The sequence below is a fragment of the Eleginops maclovinus genome, chromosome 2 (assembly GCF_036324505.1).
Source record: "Eleginops maclovinus isolate JMC-PN-2008 ecotype Puerto Natales chromosome 2, JC_Emac_rtc_rv5, whole genome shotgun sequence".
NCBI lineage: Eukaryota > Metazoa > Chordata > Actinopteri > Perciformes > Eleginopidae > Eleginops > Eleginops maclovinus.
Genome location: NC_086350.1, coordinates 18,172,426 through 18,193,784, shown reverse-complemented (window position 1 = coordinate 18,193,784; position 21,359 = coordinate 18,172,426). Strand labels below are relative to the sequence as shown.

Below are 21,359 nucleotides of genomic sequence, written 5' to 3'. Positions count from 1 at the left end.
ATCAAAAATAAAAATATGTTACTGATTATAAATACCACATGAAGATATAACACTTTGAGACAGAATCAAATACAATATCTTTGTATTATTCCTTTTTGTATAGGATGTTTTATTTTATTAATATTAATTTATTAACTCAAAAATGTTAGTTTTATTCAAATGTGGCACGAACATCCACTTAGACTCCACGATAAACTGATTATAAATTGGTAGACAAAAGTAAAAGTCCATTTTAACTTATAAATATTACAAATAAAACATGCTGTGCAATGCTAATTCACACCTAAGAGGTATGAAGAAATATGCCTAAGAGGATAAAATTATCACACCTTGGACAGACGAAAAAGGAAAGTGCATCTTAAATGTTTGACGTAGGCGAGTAGGGCAGTTCATTTAGTTTGCCATCTTTTAATAGTGTTTTTAATGCCATGCCTTAGGCTTAGAGCACTAAGAGCTACTATTATGTGGGAAATGTGCTAGACAAATACAGATATTATCGTTTTGTTTTATATTATTATAACCTCCTCTCTGTCTGCAGGGCTGTGGCTTCAGTCACTCGTGGTATCTGTCGGTGTTCAGCGTGCTGTGCTGCCTTGGCATCGTCCTGTGTCTCGCCACCTCTGTGGCCGTGGAGTGGACCGGCCTCAAAGTGGCCAAAGAGCTCCACCATGACTTACTCAACAAGATCATCCTGGCCCCCATGAGGTTTGACACACTGTGTGTGTGTGTGTGTGTGTGTGTGTGTGTGTGTGTGTGTGTGTGTGTGTGTGTGTGTGTGTGTGTGTGTGTGTGTGTGTGTGTGTGTGTGTGTGTGTGTGTGTGTGTGTGTGTGTGTGTGTGTGTGTGTGTGTGTGTGTTGTAGCTTTGCTTCATGAAGTGTGAAAGAGGCAGAGAGATGTATGCTCACTGATACTGCGTGTGTGCGTGCGTGATTGTGTGCTGAAACAGATCAATTAAACATGGAAACGCTGTTAAAAGCATCTTTGCTCGCCCCATTACCCAAAGCACCACCTGCTTTCCTTACACAAAGTCCAGGAGACATCACTTACATAAAGATGCCCGCATGTAATGTATAGACTCACACACAGCTAAACAAACAGATGCATTTCATGATAAATAATGCATTCAACTATCACACCACATCTGAGCAGATTCATGTTAAATATTCCAACATGTGGACATCTGTTTAATATAACTATGTTCTCTAAGGATTTAGTTTATCATAGAAATAATAAGATCTAGGGAATGAAATGATTTGGAAATGAAATTATTATTGTTATTCAAATTGAAAACAGATTTCTGAGTGTTACATCTTTTTTTATCCCTGCAGGTTGTTTGAGACAACTCCGCTCGGCAGCATCCTCAACAGGTTTTCCACAGACACGAACACGATCGACCAGCACATCCCCACCACCCTGGAGTGCCTGTCCCGCTCCACCCTGCTTTGTGTGTCTGCCCTGGGCGTAATCACCTACGTGACCCCTGTCTTTCTCTTCGCCCTGCTGCCGCTCGCCATCGCCTGCTACTTCATCCAGAAATACTTCAGGGTGGCCTCCAGGTGAGTCAGCACCCTGAGTCAGAGCAGGCTTTCATCTTCAGACATAGATCTGTGTGTAGCTTCACTGGGGACACAAAGGTCAGGTCCTCGCTGGGTACAAGAAATCTGATTGTTTTTATGTTCATGAAATGTAAAAACAGTTACGTCAGTTTGTGTTTTCACCATTTTTAAAATACTTTACTGTTGAGGCTTTGGAATGGCATTTTGATCATTATTTGCACATTTAATGAAAAAATATTGAAGAGTTAAATAAATATAATTTTGAGGGTGAACATTTGGATTCACCCAATATAATTAACAGATTCCCCATAAGGCACAGACTTTCTGAGGAAATAAATTAGAGTTTTTCTGTAAAAATGAAAGCCCTGACACATGCAAGATTTATAATTTTCACCAATGCTCTAGTGCTTTTATTTCCCACTGACCTGCATGCCAAAACCCACAGTGGAATCCAAGCGGCTGCACAGATGTGGGATGCACGTCTCAGTGACATTTTTTTTGTTTTGATTCAAATGTTCTGACCTTTGAAAGGATTTGAACTTTGCTACAGTTGATATTTCCCTCTGCACTGTGTCCTCTGTCTTCTGGTCAGGGACCTGCAGCAGCTGGAGGACAGCACCCAGCTGCCGTTGCTCTGCCACTTCTCTGAGACAGTGGAAGGTCTCACCACTATAAGGGCCCTCAGGTAAACATTAGTCGTTTAAACACATTAACTGAATGAGCAATATAAGTAGAGGATTAATTTATGAATACAGTTTCAGATGTATTTCAACTCTCAAAAATGTGCTTCACTTGGATGTTGGAACTTGAACGTTTGTTATGTTGTATGTTATGTATGAGTAATTTTTTAAATGAATAATAGATCTATCTTTCTTAACAAAAGTTGAAAAGGTTAGACCAATTATGAGCATTAGGGAAATAGTTTAATGACTGCAAAATATCAGAAAAAAAAGTGCAGGCAGGATATACCATGTAGAAAAGTAAGACTGATAAAAACGAGACGTGCGTTTTCTTTATTGGCAGGTATGAGCCCCGGTTCAGACAGAAGTTATTGCAGTTCACGGACGCTAACAACATCGCCTCTCTCTTCCTCACGGCAGCAAACCGCTGGCTGGAGGTCCGCATGGTAAAGCCCTGTCTCCTGATCTGTTTTGAACACTCAGTTCAGATCTGTTGACTGTTGTCTGACAGCAGCTGCTTCACATTTGTGTTGATGTTGCTGGCTCCCTCTGTTTTCAGAAAAAAACTGAATTTTCATCACTATTTAATATCACACTCTACCTTCATGTTTATGAATCAGCTGCTCGCTGCTTATTGGGCCTCTCATGTTTCAACAGAGGTGGTAATCTTCTGTAGATATTCATATTGTGTGTTGACAACAAACTGATCTGCAATAATGTATTTGCATCTATTTATATTTATTTTATCTGAATTATTGAGCGATGTATTATCTTCCTGCTGTGAAGTTGATATTGTCTTACTGCAGGAGTATGTTGGAGCGTGTGTGGTGTTGGTGGCAGCTGTGGCCTCCATCACTAACTCCCTCTACAACCAGCTGTCCACTGGCCTGGTGGGGCTGGGACTGACATATGCACTCCTGGTGAGTGTGTGTGTTGGTGTTTGTTTCATAGCTTGTAAACTTGCACCTTTAAAGAAGTTGTAAGCATAGTTCAGTCAGACGCCTCACGTGTTTCATTGATATGTTTCTAAGAAGCATAGTTTGAGTTTGGCGTCTAGGCTCGGGCCTCATCACTCCACATATTTACATAGAACATTGAGTGATGATTAGATTACTATCCCCGAGCTGGGGTGGTGGAGGGGCAGGTGAGCAGCAGCGACGTGGAAGTAGCAGCAGCAGCATGGCAAGCAGATCTGGCAGTTTAGGAGAATGTGTTTGGTAGGTTGTAAGAGGGACAAGGCAAGTCACGTGTAAATGTTTCATTGGCTTGACTTGACTGCCTGAACTAGTTCACAGGCCCCATTAAACTATATATTTTTTAATACAATTGCGCTCTAATTATTAGTTTTTAAATAAAAACATAAAATACAAAATACTTGATTTTAATAAAACTTAGGGCTTACTCAATACATAATTGTTGTCCATTTAAAATGAATCTCGAAAGCGGATTTACTATTTTATTTAAAAAAAAACGTATTTTTTATCTTTTGTTACCTACATCATTAGACCCTTTGACAAATTGGTAAAAAAGCTAGGTGAGGTAATGTTTGCCTACAGTGACATTTACCCTCCTCCTCCCTCTGTATATCAGGTTTCCAACTACATGAACTGGATGGTGCGTAACCTGGCAGACATGGAGGTACAGCTTGGGTCAATCAACAGGATTAACGGCCTGCTCAAAACTGAACCAGAGAGTTATGAGGGACTTCTTAGTGAGTCACAATGCCGTCTTCAATTCAGACATCTTTCACCAATACAAACAAATCATATCTGGTTTCATTTCTGACCTCTACGCCTGGACACCAAAACATTTCAAAGTCTATCTCTAAGGCACTGAGTCATGAATGAGAGGCTTTGTTTTAGATGTTTAGGTAGCCTGAGATTCAGGTTGCAGAACACACATACTACCATAATAACCCACAGTTATAAAAAGGACTCTTTGGATGAGTTATGCAAAAAGTATTCAGACAAATATTAATGTATTATTACATTTAATAAACTAAAGGCAGTTCTTAATCATTTGACTCAAACATACGGTAACCTTGTCCTATGATATGCTACTACAGTACAATTTAAGAATATATCACTTGGACCACTACAAATTGAATATCCAGGATTCACATTTTACTCTGAGAATCTGTTACTATAATAGTTCAACTGAGTTCTTCTCTCATTATGTAGGTACATTCATCCCACATTCATCATTTTCATCATCATCATCATGCTCATGAGAAATGTTTCTTCATCACATTTTTATCAGCCTTCAAATAGCATAGTAATCAATCTTACATGCATGTTTCATTTTATTCTGAAAGGGTTTTGCACAGAGGCCAGTGGCTTCTTAGCATTAAAATAAATTGGTGATTTTTATTTTTATTCAAACATAATTTATAAAATAACCCGACTTGCTTTTGCCTCAGCTGCGTCTCAGGTTCCTGATGGCTGGCCCCGGGAGGGAGAGATTCAGATCCAGAATCTCAGCGTCCGATACGACACCACTCTGAAACCCGTACTCAAAAACGTCAACGCACACATCAACCCTGGACAGAAGGTAGCCAAACTTAATTACCAAAACAAATGCCATATTAATATGACAAATGAAGGATTAAATGTGGGTGATGGTGAAGATGTGTTTGCTTTCAGGTGGGGATCTGTGGCAGGACAGGCAGCGGCAAATCCTCCTTCTCCTTGGCATTCTTCCGCATGGTGGATATGTTTGAGGGTAAAGTAAAGCATTATGTTTGAATTAACTCATTTTTGGGTGAAAAGAAGTCAGAGAAAAGAGAAAGACGTCACTGCTCTTTGCTGTTGTTATATTGTGACTCTTTTTTCTATGACAGGGAGGATTGTTATCGATGACATCGACATCTCAAAGCTGCCACTGCAGACCCTCAGGTCTCGCTTGTCCATCATCCTCCAAGACCCTATCCTGTTCAGTGGAGCTATCCGGTACAAACCCTCACCATCAGTGTTCATAGCAGAAAGAGAACACAGAACATCTCTAAAAACAGGGCCAGCTGGCAAACTGCGACACACTCTGAAAACACTCATATGCAGCATGAGTGGGGCGGAGGGTCTGTAGATAAGAGGAGATTCCTCTAAACTCCGCCAGAGAGGTTTTATTTATAGACTCCAGCAGCAGTGACCATAAAAGCTTTGTCATGCTGGACTAGAACACATGAGACCACTTTAAAGAAGCTGCATGATGCTGTCAGACTGTAGTGTGGGGTATTTCAGTAAGTCAAATTATATAAAATATATAATTTAGTTTAAAGTGTATTTACATGTTTGGTTGCTGGGCTAGGACCTTATGACTCCCTGTACTGAGAGAGGTTGAGAAGTCATAATAGACAATACTTCAAGTCATCATGATGAAACTGTCACTACTTTACCTTCATTGTTAGTGTGGAATGAGGGGCAGGCGTTTACTGAGAGATTGGTTGAGGATATTTTATATGAGCTCATAAAGTGTGTGTGTGTGTGTGTGTGTGTGTGTGTGTGTGTGTGTGTGTGTGTGTGTGTGTGTGTGTGTGTGTGTGTGTGTGTGTGTGTGTGTGTGTGTGTGTGTGTGTGTGTGTGTGTGTGTGTGTGTGTGTGTGTGTGTGTGTGTGTGTGTGTGTGTGTGTGTGTGTGTGTGTGTGTGTGTGTGTGCGTGCAGGTTCAACCTGGATCCAGAGCTGAAGGCGACAGATGAGATGCTCTGGGAAGCTCTGGAGATTGCTCAGCTGAAGCCTGTTGTTAAATCGCTGCCAGGAGGCCTGGGTAAGGAAATCAGTTTTTGTTTTCAGGTTTGTGTGTCTGCGTTAGTATGATTATCTGGTTGTGCCTAAATCGTTTGCTCAGAAATCATGTTTATAGTCATAAATCAAAATCAAATATTAATCGTGCCATGATTTTTCATCCAGGAATCCGTACCAAACAAATCATTTTTCTGACTTCTTTACAAGAAAATGTATAGGCCGGGACATCTCTGCAACACCACAATTAATAATTCAGAGTGGTACTTTTGCACATATTTAGCTTTTGACAAATATTCTGCCTTTGAAATTGTACTAGTCGATATTATGTTGTGTTTTTAATTCAGATTAATTGTTGAGCTGTTCTCTGGTGTCCTGACACAGATCAGGCGACTGTATCTGATGGCACATTAATCTTTTACCTCCCTGCTTCAGCTGCAGTCTGTGTGTGGCTGCACATTTTCACAGGCACATTATTCTTAGCTGGCTTCAGGACGCGGTTGTGAAACTTGAGACATGACAGTGACTCTCACCTTCAGATCAGATATAATCTGAGTGCAGAGTTCCTCTTTAACAGATGAAACCTACATATGTGATGAATGCTTGGTATGCTGATGCCGGGGCCTCCTCTCTGCCAGAGTCTTAGTTTAGCTGCTGTCCGTCTGCAGTTCATCACTCAGTCCTTTATATCTGTCATCCTCTTTACCTCCTTATAAATGATCAGAGCAACCACTCACTGCTCTGGTGGGATAACTGACCACTGCTGCTCGATGTATGTCTGCTTCAGTCCATGTGATACTGACAAGTGTGTGTGTCAGTGTGTGAGAGGTTCAAACTGCGCTACTCACCGTTTTTATTTACTGGAGCTGAGATATTGATCTGTAACCCAGGGTTTAATGGCTGCTTATGTTTGCCCTTAAATAAGGTTAAAGAGACAATTAAGTGTCTAATGTCGCATTTAAAGTAGACTGATGTTAACTGCAGGGACTTCTCAAGGATGCACAGTTCGATATAGTTTGTGAGTATAAAATGTGTTATACATAATAAGACAATATATTAATTTAGTTCTTAACACACAAAAGTATATTTCATCTCTTTCATAGAATATACAAAAATGATAATTGAAATAAAAAAACAGCAATTTCCCCTTGGTTCATGTCTATCTCTTTACTATTTAACTGCCCAATAAAGATTCAAATCTCTGGAACTCAAAAACAAACTAATACATTGCATCAGTTAATGACCTTATTCATAACACAGAGATGTAAATGGAAAACCAAGAGGATATTTATGTGTAAGCCTAGAGTTAAATGTGCCCTGTCATTCAGCTGAAAGCATAACATAGTGCTAATGTGAAATCACGTGTCAGCAGTCTCTTATTTAAAATCTGTCCGCCTGTACATTAAAGTACATAACATAAATTAATATGTATGTATTTTATTTGCTGTATTATTATTTTCTCCTCTTTAGATGCCATGGTGACGGAGGGAGGAGAGAACTTCAGTCAGGGTCAGAGACAGCTTTTCTGTCTGGCTCGAGCCTTCGTGAGGAAGAGCAGCATCCTCATCATGGACGAAGCCACTGCGTCCATCGACATGGCAACGGTCAGTGTGTGTCAGTGTGTGAGGTCATACAGAGGGAAATGGTGCAGGGCATGTTATTTTAAAGTCAGTAATATTACTAAATTGCGATAACTATTTCAGTGCTTGAAATGTAATGTAACCCAATACTGCAGTCAAGTTATCGATTTTCTTTCACTGCAGTAAAAGTATTTTTTTCCCCTTCCTAGAGCTCTCAAACAAGAAGTCAATAAATGTTTGTTAAAAAGTGTGCAGATACCCTGATATAACTAAAGGGATATTAGTCTTAGATGTAAAATCTGCAACTGAATCATCTGATCATACATAAACATTTGGATATAAAAAATGTATTAAGTTATAATTGTGTTAACTGGAAGTCCATTTATTTAACGATATGTAATTATGGTGATACCGGGTTCTAATCAGGTTTCTGTGACAGTCTGAAACCCATGCTTTGGTAATGAATAGGAGAATTAAAAGGAAGCCGGAATGGAGAACTCCTGTGTAACTCAGAAAGAGAGGATGAAATGGAGTGAACTGTGAGCCTGAGGGGAGTGAGTGCTCGCACTTAAGAGCCTCTCCTGAAAGATTGGTCACAAAGAGCGACGCAACTATCCTACAATAATACAGCTGCACTGCCCTCCAGTAAATACAGACAAGTGTTTAATCTCTTAGAATTTTAATCTGGGGAACCTCATGACGAGCAACTAGAGAGGGGACAGTTTGACCGAGTAAATCTATTGCAGGCTACACTAAGACTTCTTTTATACTATGATACTACTATGACAAACCTTACTACTGTTAGTATTACTAACATTAATATACTGGCTTTTTGTTATGACATACTATACTATTCATTTTCTCAACACAAAATACCTACTTTTATGTTGTACTATATGCTAACTTTTTTCTAACATTTTATGAATTTTGCTTTCAATTTGTATATGTAGTTAAATGTTTTATGTTAACAGCGTACACCCGAATAATATATAGTGAGATGAGGTATTGATATGAAGTGTTGCCTTAAATTAAATAGAAATATAGTACAATAATTGACATAGACTATGGTATATGATGTGGTCAGACAGCATAAGATAACCTGGTAGAGTATGATTTAGTACAGTATAGTATGAGTTTAAGATATTAACATAATATAGTCAAATAAAGTAGTTTTTTATGAGGTATATTAAATGGTGCAATGCTATGCAGTGTAACATGGTGTTAGACAGGGCAACAGAACATGTACACTTTTCCAATGACCTTTTATTTAGCTTCATTTACTTTATTGTCCTTGATTTTGGTCATCATAAATTAAGTGAACCTTCCTCTGTCCCCACAGGAGAGCATCCTGCAGAAGGTGGTGATGACAGCTTTTGTTGACCGGACAGTGGTTACTATAGCAGTGAGTATCGCCCCCGCACTGTGCCAGGCATTAACAGGAATGCATGCAGCGCTCCCTTTCCCCCAGAGAGGGCTGACTTTCCTCCTGCTAATGCAGTTCCTGTAAAGTGATGCAAAGCAGCAGTGTTGACAAAAAAAAACTAATTTATTTTGGACTATTTCCTGAAAGGTAAGAGAGATGGGGAATCAGAGTAGATGCAAAACTTATTGGACAATTTTGCATCTGGATTCTTCACATAGTTTCAGGATGAAATAAGAGTACTCCATGAATATTAAAATGTCATAAACCATCACTTCAGATAAGATGAACTTGTGATATAAAAAAGAAGGGCAACCAGAAACCTGTGATGACTTTAAAAAGCAGCAGAGGAACCTTTCCTACGTCACACGCTCATTTCATCTCTTTCTTTTGTTTAACAGCAAGTTGTATAGCATGTGTATTCTACACGGATGGGTATTTATTTTGCTGTTCAACATTATGTGTGTATGAAGCATGAATTTTGACCATGACTGGTTTAATCTCCCTCCACCCACAGCATCGAGTCCACACCATCCTGAATGCCGACCTGGTGATTGTGATGAAGCGGGGGGTTATCCAGGAGTACGACCGGCCCGAGGCCCTGCTGGAGAAGGAGGACAGCGTCTTCGGCGCCTTCGTGCGAGCAGACAAATAGCACAAGAACAGAAAGTGAGAAGAAGCATTAGAGGAAGACATTCAAAGTGCAATTGTCCCATGAAAGATATATAAGAATATATATCATTTTATTTTTTAATCATGTTGTATAATATGTGTACATAAAATAGTTAATTATTTGATAATAAATGATAAAATACCAAGTGTGTTTTTTTGGTTGGGGCTTTTTGAAAAAGATCTTGGGTGGAGGATTCGCTGTGCTTGTGTGAGAGAAACGATGACTTGTACAAAACAAATGAGTCACTGGCAGATGCAGGTTGAAAATGAGCTGAGGGATACATGATGCTGAAGGGCAAAGAGCCAAAACACTACATAGTATCATCTTCATATACTCAGAGGAGTGGGAGGAGCATCTGCTGGCCGAAGCAAAGACTGACATTAGAAAGGTATATGCTTGTGAGGAGCACAGTGGCCTGTAAAATAAAGTTTCTACGGGTGGTGTTAAAAGAGAAATGAGACATCCCAGGATGGGGGTTTAATTAGAAATCTAGATCTGGGTCCTGTGGTGAACAGCCGACTTTCTATTCATCTTAAGCCAAGTTTATATTGTAAAGCCTGAGGGTGATTTTCCACAGTGTCCTATATTTAACCCATTACATATTCAAATCATAAGCTGCCTGTGGCCTTAAGGCTGCCCAACTGAACAAATCTTTTAATGTGTGATGGGCTACTCCTGCATTGAAAATCACAGGAAGGGCAGCACGGAGATGGTGGAGTGGAGGGAGGGGGGGGGGGGGGGGGGGGAAGCTCCTCTCCACCTCTCAACGTCTCCTTCTCACGTTACCGAGCTTTAGTGAAGTGGCAGAGTCCGCACAGAGCCAACTGAGCCACAAAAGGCTGCCTTCCCACCTAAAGGTGCTCAAAGTCAGCTCAGAGGCCTCTCACTTAACGTGGCGAGTGCGCACCACCGGTGAGTGGATTCATGGTGGGAAGGGGCGGCGTGGCGCATAGATGCCGGGTCTGTTGGTGGGTGCTATGAGTGACGGTGGCAGCTGCGGAGCTGGAAGAAGAATATTCTCGTGGGACTCGCGGTTTTGCAGCGCCTGATCTGGAGGCAACGTGAGGAGCGCACATACCTCCATAAAAACGGACCACATGACCCTCCGTCTTGCGCCCGACAGCTGCTGAGGAGCTGCCCGGTTGGTAAGAACTAGCGCCGGGATAAAGAGAGATACTTAATTTTTCATGGGTCCGTAGTATGGGAGCGCTATGTTGTCCAGGAAAGGACTCATTCCTGAGGATTACTTGCTCACACGTTTGGCTGAGAATGTCCAGCAGCCAAAGTTCAAGGCCAAACCGAGGAAAGCTCGCTTTGTCGCCAAGAATGGCACCTGCAATGTAGCACACACCAACATCCGAGAGCAGGGCCGATTTTTGCAGGACGTCTTCACTACTCTGGTGGATTTAAAATGGCTCCACACTCTCATCATTTTCACCATGTCCTTCCTATGCAGTTGGCTCCTGTTTGGGATGATCTGGTGGCTCATTGCCTTTGCGCACGGCGACTTGGACCAGACAGACGACGACTTTGTCCCGTGCGTAACGGACATCCACTCCTTCTCCTCCGCTTTCCTCTTCTCCATAGAGGTGCAGGTGACCATCGGCTTCGGGGGCCGTATGGTCACTGAGGAGTGCGTCTCCGCCATCATCGTCCTGATCACGCAGAACATCGTTGGGCTGCTCATTAACGCCATCATGCTCGGCTGCATCTTCATGAAAACTGCGCAGGCCAATCGGCGCGCAGAGACGCTCATTTTCAGCAAGCACGCCGTTATCTCTGTGCGGAACAATAAACTGTGCTTCATGATCCGCATCGGGGACCTGAGGAAAAGCATGATCATCAGCGCCACCGTGCGGCTGCAAGTGGTCCGGAACACCTCCACAGAGGAGGGTGAGGTGGTGCCTCTGGACCAGGTGGACATCCATATGGATAACCCGGTGGGCACCAATGGCATCTTCCTGGTGTCCCCACTAATTATCTGTCACGTGATGGACAAGGACAGCCCTCTATATTCGATGTCCGCTTTCGACCTTCAGCACGAGAACGTGGAGGTGGTCGCGGTGCTGGAGGGGGTGGTGGAGACCACGGGCATCACCATGCAGGCCAGGACCTCCTATGTTTCGGAGGAGATCTTGTGGGGTCAGCGCTTCGTGCCCACAGTCTCGGAGGAGGACGGCATGTACGCGGTGGACTACTCCAAGTTCGGGAACACGATGAAGGTCCCGACTCCCTTCTGCAGCGCCAAGAAGCTGGACGAGGTGGGAGGCATCGCTCGCTTTAAGCTGGCCGAGGGCGTCACCCTGCGGGCGACCGTGAGAAGGCGACGGGCCTCCGCGGCTTCCCGCAGATCCCGGATGGACACTTAAAAAGTGAACTATGTTAAACCATGTCTGCCAGACTGCCAGCATTTTATATCAGAATGAAATATTGTTAAAGATGGTTAAAAGACAAATATGATATATATATATATACGCACATTAAGAAGCTTTTTACTCAGGGTTAGGGTGAACACTCGCAGAGAGATTGCACTGAGAATAACAGTAGGCCTATAACTCTTATAAAAACTGAGGAGTTCTGGTACCCAGAATGAAAAGAAAGTCCAGTTTGGCTTTGTTTGATTCTTCTTTTTAATCAAAAGTGACTGCATTTATTTATAAGCAATAAAGGAGAATGCCTGATGTCAAGTGTGTCTTTAAGGAGTCTTACTCATGATTTGTAGAAAGGACACTGACTTTTAGTACTTTCAAGCCCAACTGATGATATACAGATATTTCGGTCTAAAAATCCAGTATGCCTAATCACCTTGCAGCATTTTGATATATCTAACCCTAAATTGAGACCAAGATATGCGCTATACATTTTTATATGTGTCATAAGTCACTGTCAATAGATACACTTTGTCAGATTTATTGTTTTAGATCTACTCATGAGAGAAAAAAAGGAAAAAACCCAACAGCTGATGAGATGTTCTGACTTTTGCTCCCTATGATTCAATCTTCAAAAACGCAATCCTACATTTCCAATAATGCAACCAACTTTTAATTTGACCCTCCCTTTCTGGTTGACCTTAGCACTTTTTAAATGTTATGCACCCAGTTTGCAAAAACACAGGCTTACCGTTACCAGTTTTTACTTCACAGAGCTCCTTCAGATACAGAGCGCATTGCAAACTGTGTTTACAAACCGAGCAGCACTCCTCATGACCTGTGAACGGTAAAATACGTTGAGTTCCCCTTTAAAAATAGCATCGTGTTTATGAGGCTGAGCACAAGACGCTCATGTTTCTTCCCTCCTGAATAATTAACACACAGATAAAAAAAGACCAGAGTCAAAATGGCATTTCTCTCTTTTATTAGATTATAATCCGCAGAGCTTAAAATATTAAATTGCTTTTAACTTAGTTAATAATTAAAATACATAAAAACGAGAGCCAAAACTGAAGAACCCTGCAAAAAAAATAAAATAAAAATAAATAAAAAAGGAGAATTATAAACCCAATCCTCCTCCATACAGAGGCTATGTCTGACCGAACCCGAATGCGATTCTTTGTACAGTAAAGTCCAAGCAGACTGTGCATTTTCTATACATGTGTAATGATACCATTATTGTTTTTATCTCTGAACTAATCTTCCTCTGATAATCTTTTTTAAAAAGCAAATTGTAAAAAGGGAGAGGTCAAACAATAATCCAGAAGTGGAGATTTTTGTTATTTTTGCACTGGGAGTACTGGTGACTGTTACACAGCAGAGCAGCTCCTCACCATCCACTCCCACCCCTCTGTCTGTCTCCATCTCTGCCTCTGTGGGCCTGCAGACATTACCTCATGTCTTTGTCCTTCTGTGCTGCTGGAGCGGGTGGTGGTGGTGGTGGTGGTTCTGGGGGGGCTTCTGGTATGCTGAACACCAGCAAACTGCTCTGATTCTGCCTCAGTCTGTCTGAAAGCATCACCTCTCTGATCAGATTAATTATCTAACATACAATCTTTATTTGTTCTTCTCCCTGTATCTGTGGCCTGCTCTTTGTGTGTGCTGCCCTCTAGAGGGGGGCTCTGGGACATGTTTGTAAGGGGCGATAATGTGACTAGTTAAACACGATCAACATCTGTCATGAAGGACTGAGCAGTCTGGTGAACAAGGGACCGAGAATAGGGGAAATAAAGAGTGAAATTCTCTCTGGCAGCAGTGACGTATTCTCTCAGGTCCTGAGTAGGAAGCGCTTTAATCATCCCCCACAAAAACAACCCAAACAGTGATTGGCTAGTATCGCCCCGCCAGGCAGTAACGTGGCTCCCTATTGGCCAGCGTAGTGGCCGTGCGCCTGCAGGGAGGAGGGGACGCCTCTCTCCACACATCAACAGCACTGTACAATAGTAGGTTGAAGCAAAGCAGAGCCCCCTTCCTGTACTGTATGTTAGGTAGAGGTCAGAGGGAGGTGAAGGGACACACTGCACCCCCCTCCCACAACAAAATATTAAACTTAAAAATAAAAAAAAAGTGAAATAAAACCAAAAGAAATAAAACATACACATACTTTTTTGTTCCTAGTTTAAACTGCAGAGAAGATGGGAGGGATTTGCCCCTGGGAGGAACGCTCACGCCAATTCCTGCTGGCGTGACAAACCCCTCCCCGCCACCCCAAACCCCCCGAAAACCCTCCCCCCCTTCCTTCCGGCTGGTAGGTTGGTGTTGTAGCGAAATATAAGGGTAGTGGAAGGTCTCTTAAGTCCTGCTGGCGCCCAGGAAGGGGGCCAGGCTGTCTTTCCTTCTCTCCTCTATCTGATCTTCAATCACCCCCGGGGCTGATGTCTCGTCGCCGCCCCCGCTCATCTCTCCGTCACGTGGTTTTGTGAAGAAGGGGAGGGCGCTGAGTCTGGGGCGGAAGGGGCTGGGGTGGGCGCAGGTGGGGGGGCTGGGGTGCAGAGGATTTCGGACAGGTCGTCCATGATACAGGTCTCCTTGGGGTCGACCAGGTTGAATTCCCTTACGAAAACGATGAAATGTGCATACAGAGTGTTCAAGTGGCCCTGCAGGTCCAGAGCCACCGTCTCTTTAAAGTGCGCCCAGTAGAGGTGAGCCAGCACGTGGAACAGGTACCGGCAGATCTTCTTTACCAAGGACTCGAAGGAGTTGGGGAACTCTTTGCCTGAAGAGAGACAAAAAACAAGAGAGACGGGATGAGGCTCAGGAATCACAATTTGTCAATTTATGCTTTGGATAATTGTACTGAGCCCATCTTTTGAAACGATTAAAACAATTTTTAATAAAACAAAATAAATAATCAATTGGCCGAGGAAGTAATGGGCAGATTTAATGACAGGAAGAATGATTGTGAAATGCTGCCCTAAAGATAATCAAATTCCCTTTTGTTTAACTACTCATTGACTCTCACTCTGAGGCAGCAGGGGGAAGCAGAGCGACATCAGATCCTTCAGAGGAAAACTCACCATATTTTGTAGGAAAGATTTCCTCATCTGTGACCAGTTTCTGACAAAGACTCATTACGAAGTCGACGTATTGTGGAGCAGTGCACTTCGTCTTCTTCCCCCTCTCGTCATACCAGTAGTATATTCTAAAAAGAGAAAGAAATAACATGAACCCCTGTATCACAGACGCATAGCAAAATACCACGTAAGACATATCACTGTGGAGCATGATACTGTTACACAACTGTGAGCCAAGGTTTATTAATCATAGTGAATGTCTCCTAAAATATGCTTGTGGTTGAAGACAAAAACGGAGCATTTCCTGGTGATGAAGTGTATTCAAGCAGGAACAAAAACAACATGCAGGCAGCCTATGAGACATCCCTTATTTCCTCATTTAGGGAAAACCCATTGTCTCAGTGCCTTATAGTTTTTTAAATGTTATGGTTCAGATTAAGATACAGTGTTTATTCTGGTAGACTTTCTGAACTCCCTGAACCGGAGCTTTTATTTCCAGATCGTGAAAAATTCCCTGCTGTTACAGGACCCCCCGATCCCGCTGCTGATCAAACGTTTCCGGAGGGGATGACCCAAATAGCTGAAGTGTAGACGGGCGGATCCGAGTTATAGTTAACAAATGTCAGTCAGCAGGTCAGCAGCACAGAGCCAGTCATGCTAGCAGGTCGGCAGACACCTTAGAAAGAGGATGAAGGAGCTAACCAGGGACTAGTACCACGGAGACAAAAGACCAGCTGACTAATTAGCGATCTGGAGAGGTCGATTCTTTAACTGACAAATGTGCAGGCAGATGTTTCTGTGAGCAGTTAGAGGGTCTGGGAGGCAGTGGGGCAGACATTACAAATCCTGAGGAATGTAAAGCGTCCACATACCCGACCCTGCTGACCACCAGACTCTCACAGTACACTGACTCACTCGGGATTAGACTGTGTGTGTGTGGGAGAGACGCCGACTAACCTACAAACACTCTTGACAGGATGAATCCTCGGCACATGCAACAAAGATTTCCTCAGAGGATAGTTTATCTACTGTTTATGAACTGTTTGGTTGGGGAGGGAAAGGATTTGATTGCATTTATGGAAGTTTTGACTTTATATTTGAAAGTCTTATTGTATTGTTTACTTCCTTTATTCTATACTGTTATCTCATATTCCCCCTCCAATTTCCTACAAATTGTTTTTATTATTGTGTTGGGGTTTATAAGTGATGATGAACTGGGAAGGGGGGCCCACTGTAGAGCGATTTACAGACCTGCACCTGCGCAGTCTATATGTTTAAGGGATGTAAGAAAAGCAATGAAACACAACAAGCTGTGGCTGATTAAAACCCAAAGGAGTAAAGTTCAGGTAAACAGATTCAATTATTGAGTTTAATGACTAACTGAATGTTTCTCAAACTCTTTGCAAATAGGGGATTCAATATTTGATAGGACATTTGTTAATGACTCTTGGTAAATGGGCTATAAGAACCCGCCGCTAATGAACAGAGTGAGCATACACATCTATTCCCCCTCCCATACAAAATGAGTCTAAATAGCTACCAAATGGTTCCGTTCCCTCATAGCGCATGGAAACATTTTCTTCCAAAAATAGTGCTGAGCTCTGCCTTCGGGCAGGGGCACTGCTGCGAATGCGGCTCAGTTAGTTTTAACCACAGAAAGGGAGGGATACCGTGGGCAGTGGGGAAGGTTCAATCATAAACGGTGATTTAGAAACACAGTTTTATTGAATTCATTAACATTTAAGTCTAATCCGGGGTGGAGCTGTGAGAAGAACTATACAAATGTTTTAAAGAATTGTGTTTGTTTTCCTTGGGTCAATAGACACTGCAAACAAAAACATGTTAATCCGCTCTCCTCTCTCCACATAGTGCAGGCGAAACGCTCTGACTTCTAGCATTTTCTCAGGGTGTGGGTTGGTAGCAGTAGCTAAAGGTGACAGCAGTGGAAAAATCCACTGTTGACTGAGAGGTTAACAGCAGACCTGTCACATATGTGTCATTACTCAATGAATGTGTCGCTGTCATATTTGCACATGCGCCAGTAGAGCGCATGTCGTGTGTTAGGAGCTGTGTAGTGAGTGTTGTGGGGAATCAGGTTTTTCCAGCCTTCAGTGTAAGCAGGGGCAATGACGGAGACGAGTGCTCACACATAAAGACGGCACCCCGCCCCGACAGGGCAAACGAGTTAGATAAACGCTTACAGTCAGTCGCCTCCCTTTCTGTTAGCTTGGCATGAATGGGCCTCCCTGTTATGATCCTCTAACCTTAACCACTGCGTGTAACTGACTTTTCTTAAATCATTAATTCACCAGCAATCACCCCGCTAAAATTATCCCAGGCCTGAGGAATTTGTCCAGTGACTGTTTTGCAGCTGGCATTATCATAGGAACTAATGTCCTGAGGTTAATGGCTGACTTTTAGGGAGTTTTCGGGAAGTGGATATAATGGTGTTGGCCGACTACATATACCAGCAAGAAACACAGTCTGGACCAAAAGGGATAAATAGTGAATCTGCAGCATGTATCCCCAGGATGTCTTTAAATATTTAAATATGAATCTCTCACTGCACTAAGGGGTCAGATGCAGCACCTACACTGTCTGTGTTTGAAACTAAATGATGTCTGAACTCAACTGAAAACGTATCGAATATTTTAAAAAGTGTGTAATAGTTTTTGTCTTGACTTTCTATGGTTCAAACTTATGTGTGTAGCTATGGATGTAAGGAAAAGAGGGAATTGGGTCTTAAAACAACACACTTTGTTTGTGTTACTCTGACTGCTGAGCCACATAGTGGATTGTAGTTTTAAGACTTTAATACGCAGTGCTGAATCACAGACGCAGCAAGCATGGAGACACAATGTATGTACAAAGGTAAATAAACAGCTCAGTGCAGTACACTGACCCCGCATGCTGCACAGTCAAGGACTGTGTGGGACGTTCAAAGACTAAAATTAACCTGAGAGCACCCTCTGTGAGCCATCCCTCGCTGACCAGGTCCCTTGATAAATTAACCAATTTCTGATAAATAAACCAATGGTTCACGGCAGGTGAGCGATGAATAAACCAAAAGCGCGGGAGATAACTTACGTGTTGCAGGCTGTCATGGCTTGACAGGTTTCTCCAGTGCAGAACTCTGAGATGGTGCTGTACTGCAGGTTGATAAGATTGAAGAACGTTGTCGCTGTAGCAAAGAGAAACAGTCATTTTTGTTACTTTTGTGTTAGTGTCTCTTTTGTTATGCAGGAATAAATCATTGTGTGGAAAGTACAATTCTGCACCACAGAATGAATAACTAAAACACTGCCTGAACATAAGAGAGGGCTGTACTTCATACTGCAGAGCATCTAGCCCTGTGATCAAAGGGACAGCAACAAGCACCAATTCATCACATCCTTTAACAGCGTGTGAGATAGATGAAAATATGGGGGGTGGCTGCCGCTTTCGCAAGCGTTTCAGTTGCTGCTCCAGTCACTTAAACCTGAACAGGTATTTCTGCCACCAGGGAAACGCTTACAGAGACTTTAATGCTGCAAAACAAAGCATTAGGCAAATCTGGGGGTGTATTCAGTCAGGAGAAATGCATACTTGTTGGACAGACTTCTGAGATGTTTTTGGTATGCTGGCATTCCTTTAAATGTATGTTTTTCTTTAAAAAACAAACAACCTAACAGCTTGGAACCATAACAGAAAATTTAGGAAAAAGTATTCTTATTTATTTTGCACCAAAGAAAAACATTCAGTGTGGATGTTGTTAGAGCCTAAGCAAACAATCATCTATGACATGCTGAAAAATAAAAATGAATATAAAGAAAAATGAAGCTTCACCTACAGGAGACACATGTTTAACTGCATCTTACGAGGTTAAATAAGGTGTAGAAATATACTATAAAATAAAAGAAATTACCAAATTCTGAAACAGAAAAAACACATCGTTTTGGTTTACATGAGCGGGCAGAATGAAAAGGCTCCAATCATTATTGATTTTGTTAAACAAACTATTTAATTAAAACAAAGCTCAGCCGTTATGTTTTTGTTAGTCAAATCCCAATAAGTGGTAGACACAAGTTGATACAAGCCAGCTTACATAACTTCTAATTACAACACATTAACATACAAAAGACAAGAATGCTTTTTTAATTTCCCCTCACACTGGTTCAGATAGTTGATCAAAACAAAGGGAGGGAGAGGGATGATGCTCAAAAGGACAACTCCACATTTCAATATGGATTAAAGGCTGCAGCCGGCAGTGAACGCTGCTGTGTTATTGGGAAAGACTCAACGCTGTGCCAGGCCTGGATCATGTTATGGGCTTGGCTCTGTCAGAGCTGCAGCTCCAGAAACACTGGAACATCAAGTCATTTCCAAACAAGTGCATACCAACTGGGAAAAACAATTCCAATGTTACCTCAGTGTCCTGAATTTCGATTACATAATTAAGATTATTTTGCATTCTAAAAATGGCTGTTGTCTGTTAGTCTTCCTCAGTTCTGTGTTTGAATCCTACATACATCCCATCATGGACTACAGAGGAACTCACTGTTGCTGGCGAGCCATTCGTTGAGGTCTATCTCTCTGGGCAGCACCACCAGCTCCTTGAGGTCAAAGTCCACCACGCGGACTTTTGTGTACTCCAGCTCCAAGTACTGCTTCTTCTCTTCTGTCGGAGGCTTCTTCCCATTTGGCTTCGTCTTCGACTTCCTGAAACACGGCACAGAGGGGGACAGGTTAAGGAGCTGCAAAGGACTTGATAAGAGCAATAAAAGATAAGGAAAATAAGAAAGCAAGTGTTGATGCAAATGGTTTGTTTGCTGTTTCATTGGACAGTGCAAGGGACTGGACAATACTTGATGAACTGGGGTGGTCACAACAGGTTATTGTTTATTATAAAAACAAGACACTTGGATCACCAGAGTTTTGTAAAAATCACAGAAACAAGTTTAAACTTTCTGTTGCTTTTCCCAAAGTGTATTCCCTGAACAAAAGGGTCCTCTGTTTCTGTACCGGACCCCTCTCTCTGACCTCTGACCTGATGTTAGGTCTATAGCTTCCATACAGACAGCCGTCCCAAGCACCTTGTACTTCCACTGCTAGTTTTAGCACCGGGATGTCATATCACACTCTTCCTGCATTTCCAGGGCTATAACCCCCCCCCTCCCTCCCCCCCCCACACAGCCCGTCTGTATCAACGGAAGCAGTGCAATCTGGGGTCAAAGGTTGAAACCCTTGATATGAGAGTGAGAAAAATAAACAGAGGCACATTTGTCGGAGAAAATCTGGGGCTGATGTAATGGACAGGATCTGTTCAATGCTCTCCTTCCCCTACATCTTTACGTTTGCTCTATCTTGGCTCTGCTGCTGCTGTTAAGGTTGCATTAGGACGAGGGAGTTCAGTTCGCGGATTGAATTTATTGCGCTTTTCTTGACCCTCATTTCCACCCGTCTACCGCTTGCCCCTTCAATCTCCGGTTCCTATTGCTCCTCTCCCCACACCCTCTGTCTAAACACAATGATCCAGCTAAGAGTCCCTGGCTCTGTCCCCTGTCCTCCCCAGTCACACTCCCTGTAGACGGCCGCACCGGCTCCTGGAGAGAGCTGTTCTCACAGGGTTCATAAACACTGTCGTCCCGCAGCTGTTAAACCCCTTTCATTTTCACTATGCTGCGACTCACGCTGGGCGCGATGAATGTTGGGGTTTCTGGAGAAAATGCACAGTCCCCATGCAGCCTGAGATATTAGGAATACAGAAAGGATAAGAGAGCCGACGGGGGGGGGGAAAGGAATGAGAAGAGGAGGTGGATCCACACAGGTCCAGCTGATATCCATGGGAACTAATAAACACATACTAAACACGACAGGACTGTGCAGCACGAGCTGAATTCCCCTCTCCAGGAAGCGTAGCCCTGCTTTCCACCTCAGCAAACAAGGCAAGGCATGTCAACATGTGCATACAAAGCCAGCAGTCGTTTACTTTGTAAATGTTTCCCCCCTTACACGTCTGATGTTGTCTAATTTAGCTGTCAGGAGAAATGCTTAGCTGTAAACCGCCTGTGGGCCTCATGTGAAAAAGTAAAGACGTGAAGGACCAACACTTGCACAATCACGTCCCGGACACACACGCCGCTGCTCAGGTTCTCATTAGCTGGGTAATGATTCATCAAGGTGCTCGGCTCTTCCTATCAGGCCGATCCAGAGCGTGTTTTGGCCTCATTTGAAAAAGCGAGGACACTGCAGATTACACTGCTGGCTCATTATTAATGTGAGGCCACTTT

General features: G+C 42.7%; 3 protein-coding genes across 7 annotated transcripts in view; 2 read left to right on the top strand and 1 right to left on the bottom strand.

Annotated features, from left to right (window-relative positions):
* The window catches only part of abcc8 (ATP-binding cassette, sub-family C (CFTR/MRP), member 8), a 51,373-nt gene extending 41,635 nt beyond the window's left edge, over window positions 1-9,738 (top strand). The window contains exons 27-39 of one of the 2 annotated variants that reach the window (XM_063876509.1): window positions 539-705; window positions 1,331-1,558; window positions 2,151-2,243; window positions 2,582-2,684; window positions 3,045-3,158; window positions 3,829-3,949; window positions 4,658-4,788; window positions 4,881-4,959; window positions 5,078-5,186; window positions 5,896-5,999; window positions 7,445-7,578; window positions 8,894-8,956; window positions 9,492-9,738. In XM_063876509.1, coding sequence (XP_063732579.1) covers window positions 539-705; window positions 1,331-1,558; window positions 2,151-2,243; window positions 2,582-2,684; window positions 3,045-3,158; window positions 3,829-3,949; window positions 4,658-4,788; window positions 4,881-4,959; window positions 5,078-5,186; window positions 5,896-5,999; window positions 7,445-7,578; window positions 8,894-8,956; window positions 9,492-9,629 — 1,584 coding nt within the window. In that variant the 3' untranslated portion in view covers window positions 9,630-9,738. Of the gene's footprint in view, window positions 1-538; window positions 706-1,330; window positions 1,559-2,150; window positions 2,244-2,581; window positions 2,685-3,044; window positions 3,159-3,828; window positions 3,950-4,657; window positions 4,789-4,864; window positions 4,960-5,077; window positions 5,187-5,895; window positions 6,000-7,444; window positions 7,579-8,893; window positions 8,957-9,491 lie in introns of those variants that run through there. The other variant, XR_010165162.1, reaches the window with a different exon arrangement.
* A 728-nt stretch (window positions 9,739-10,466) lies between these two features.
* On the top strand, window positions 10,467-13,303 carry kcnj11 (potassium inwardly rectifying channel subfamily J member 11). The gene has a single exon (XM_063901349.1). The coding sequence runs from the start codon at window positions 10,859-10,861 to the stop codon at window positions 12,014-12,016; it is 1,158 nt and encodes a 385-aa protein (XP_063757419.1). The 5' UTR covers window positions 10,467-10,858; the 3' UTR covers window positions 12,017-13,303.
* mob2a (MOB kinase activator 2a) overlaps window positions 12,985-21,359 on the bottom strand; it is a 60,124-nt gene continuing 51,749 nt past the window's right edge. For all 4 annotated transcript variants that reach the window (XM_063901379.1, XM_063901362.1, XM_063901371.1 and 1 more), the window contains exons 2-5: window positions 19,628-19,788; window positions 18,178-18,271; window positions 15,094-15,218; window positions 12,985-14,792 (exon numbers count right to left, since the gene is read on the bottom strand). In XM_063901379.1, the coding sequence (XP_063757449.1) occupies window positions 14,473-14,792; window positions 15,094-15,218; window positions 18,178-18,271; window positions 19,628-19,788 (700 nt within the window). In that variant the 3' untranslated portion in view covers window positions 12,985-14,472. The remainder of the gene's footprint in view (window positions 14,793-15,093; window positions 15,219-18,177; window positions 18,272-19,627; window positions 19,789-21,359) is intronic.

What these genes read in the sequence shown, in the direction of transcription:
- kcnj11 (XM_063901349.1), top strand. Translation starts at nt 10,859, where the DNA reads ATGTTGTCCAGGAAAGGACTCATTCCTGAGGATTACTTGCTCACACGT.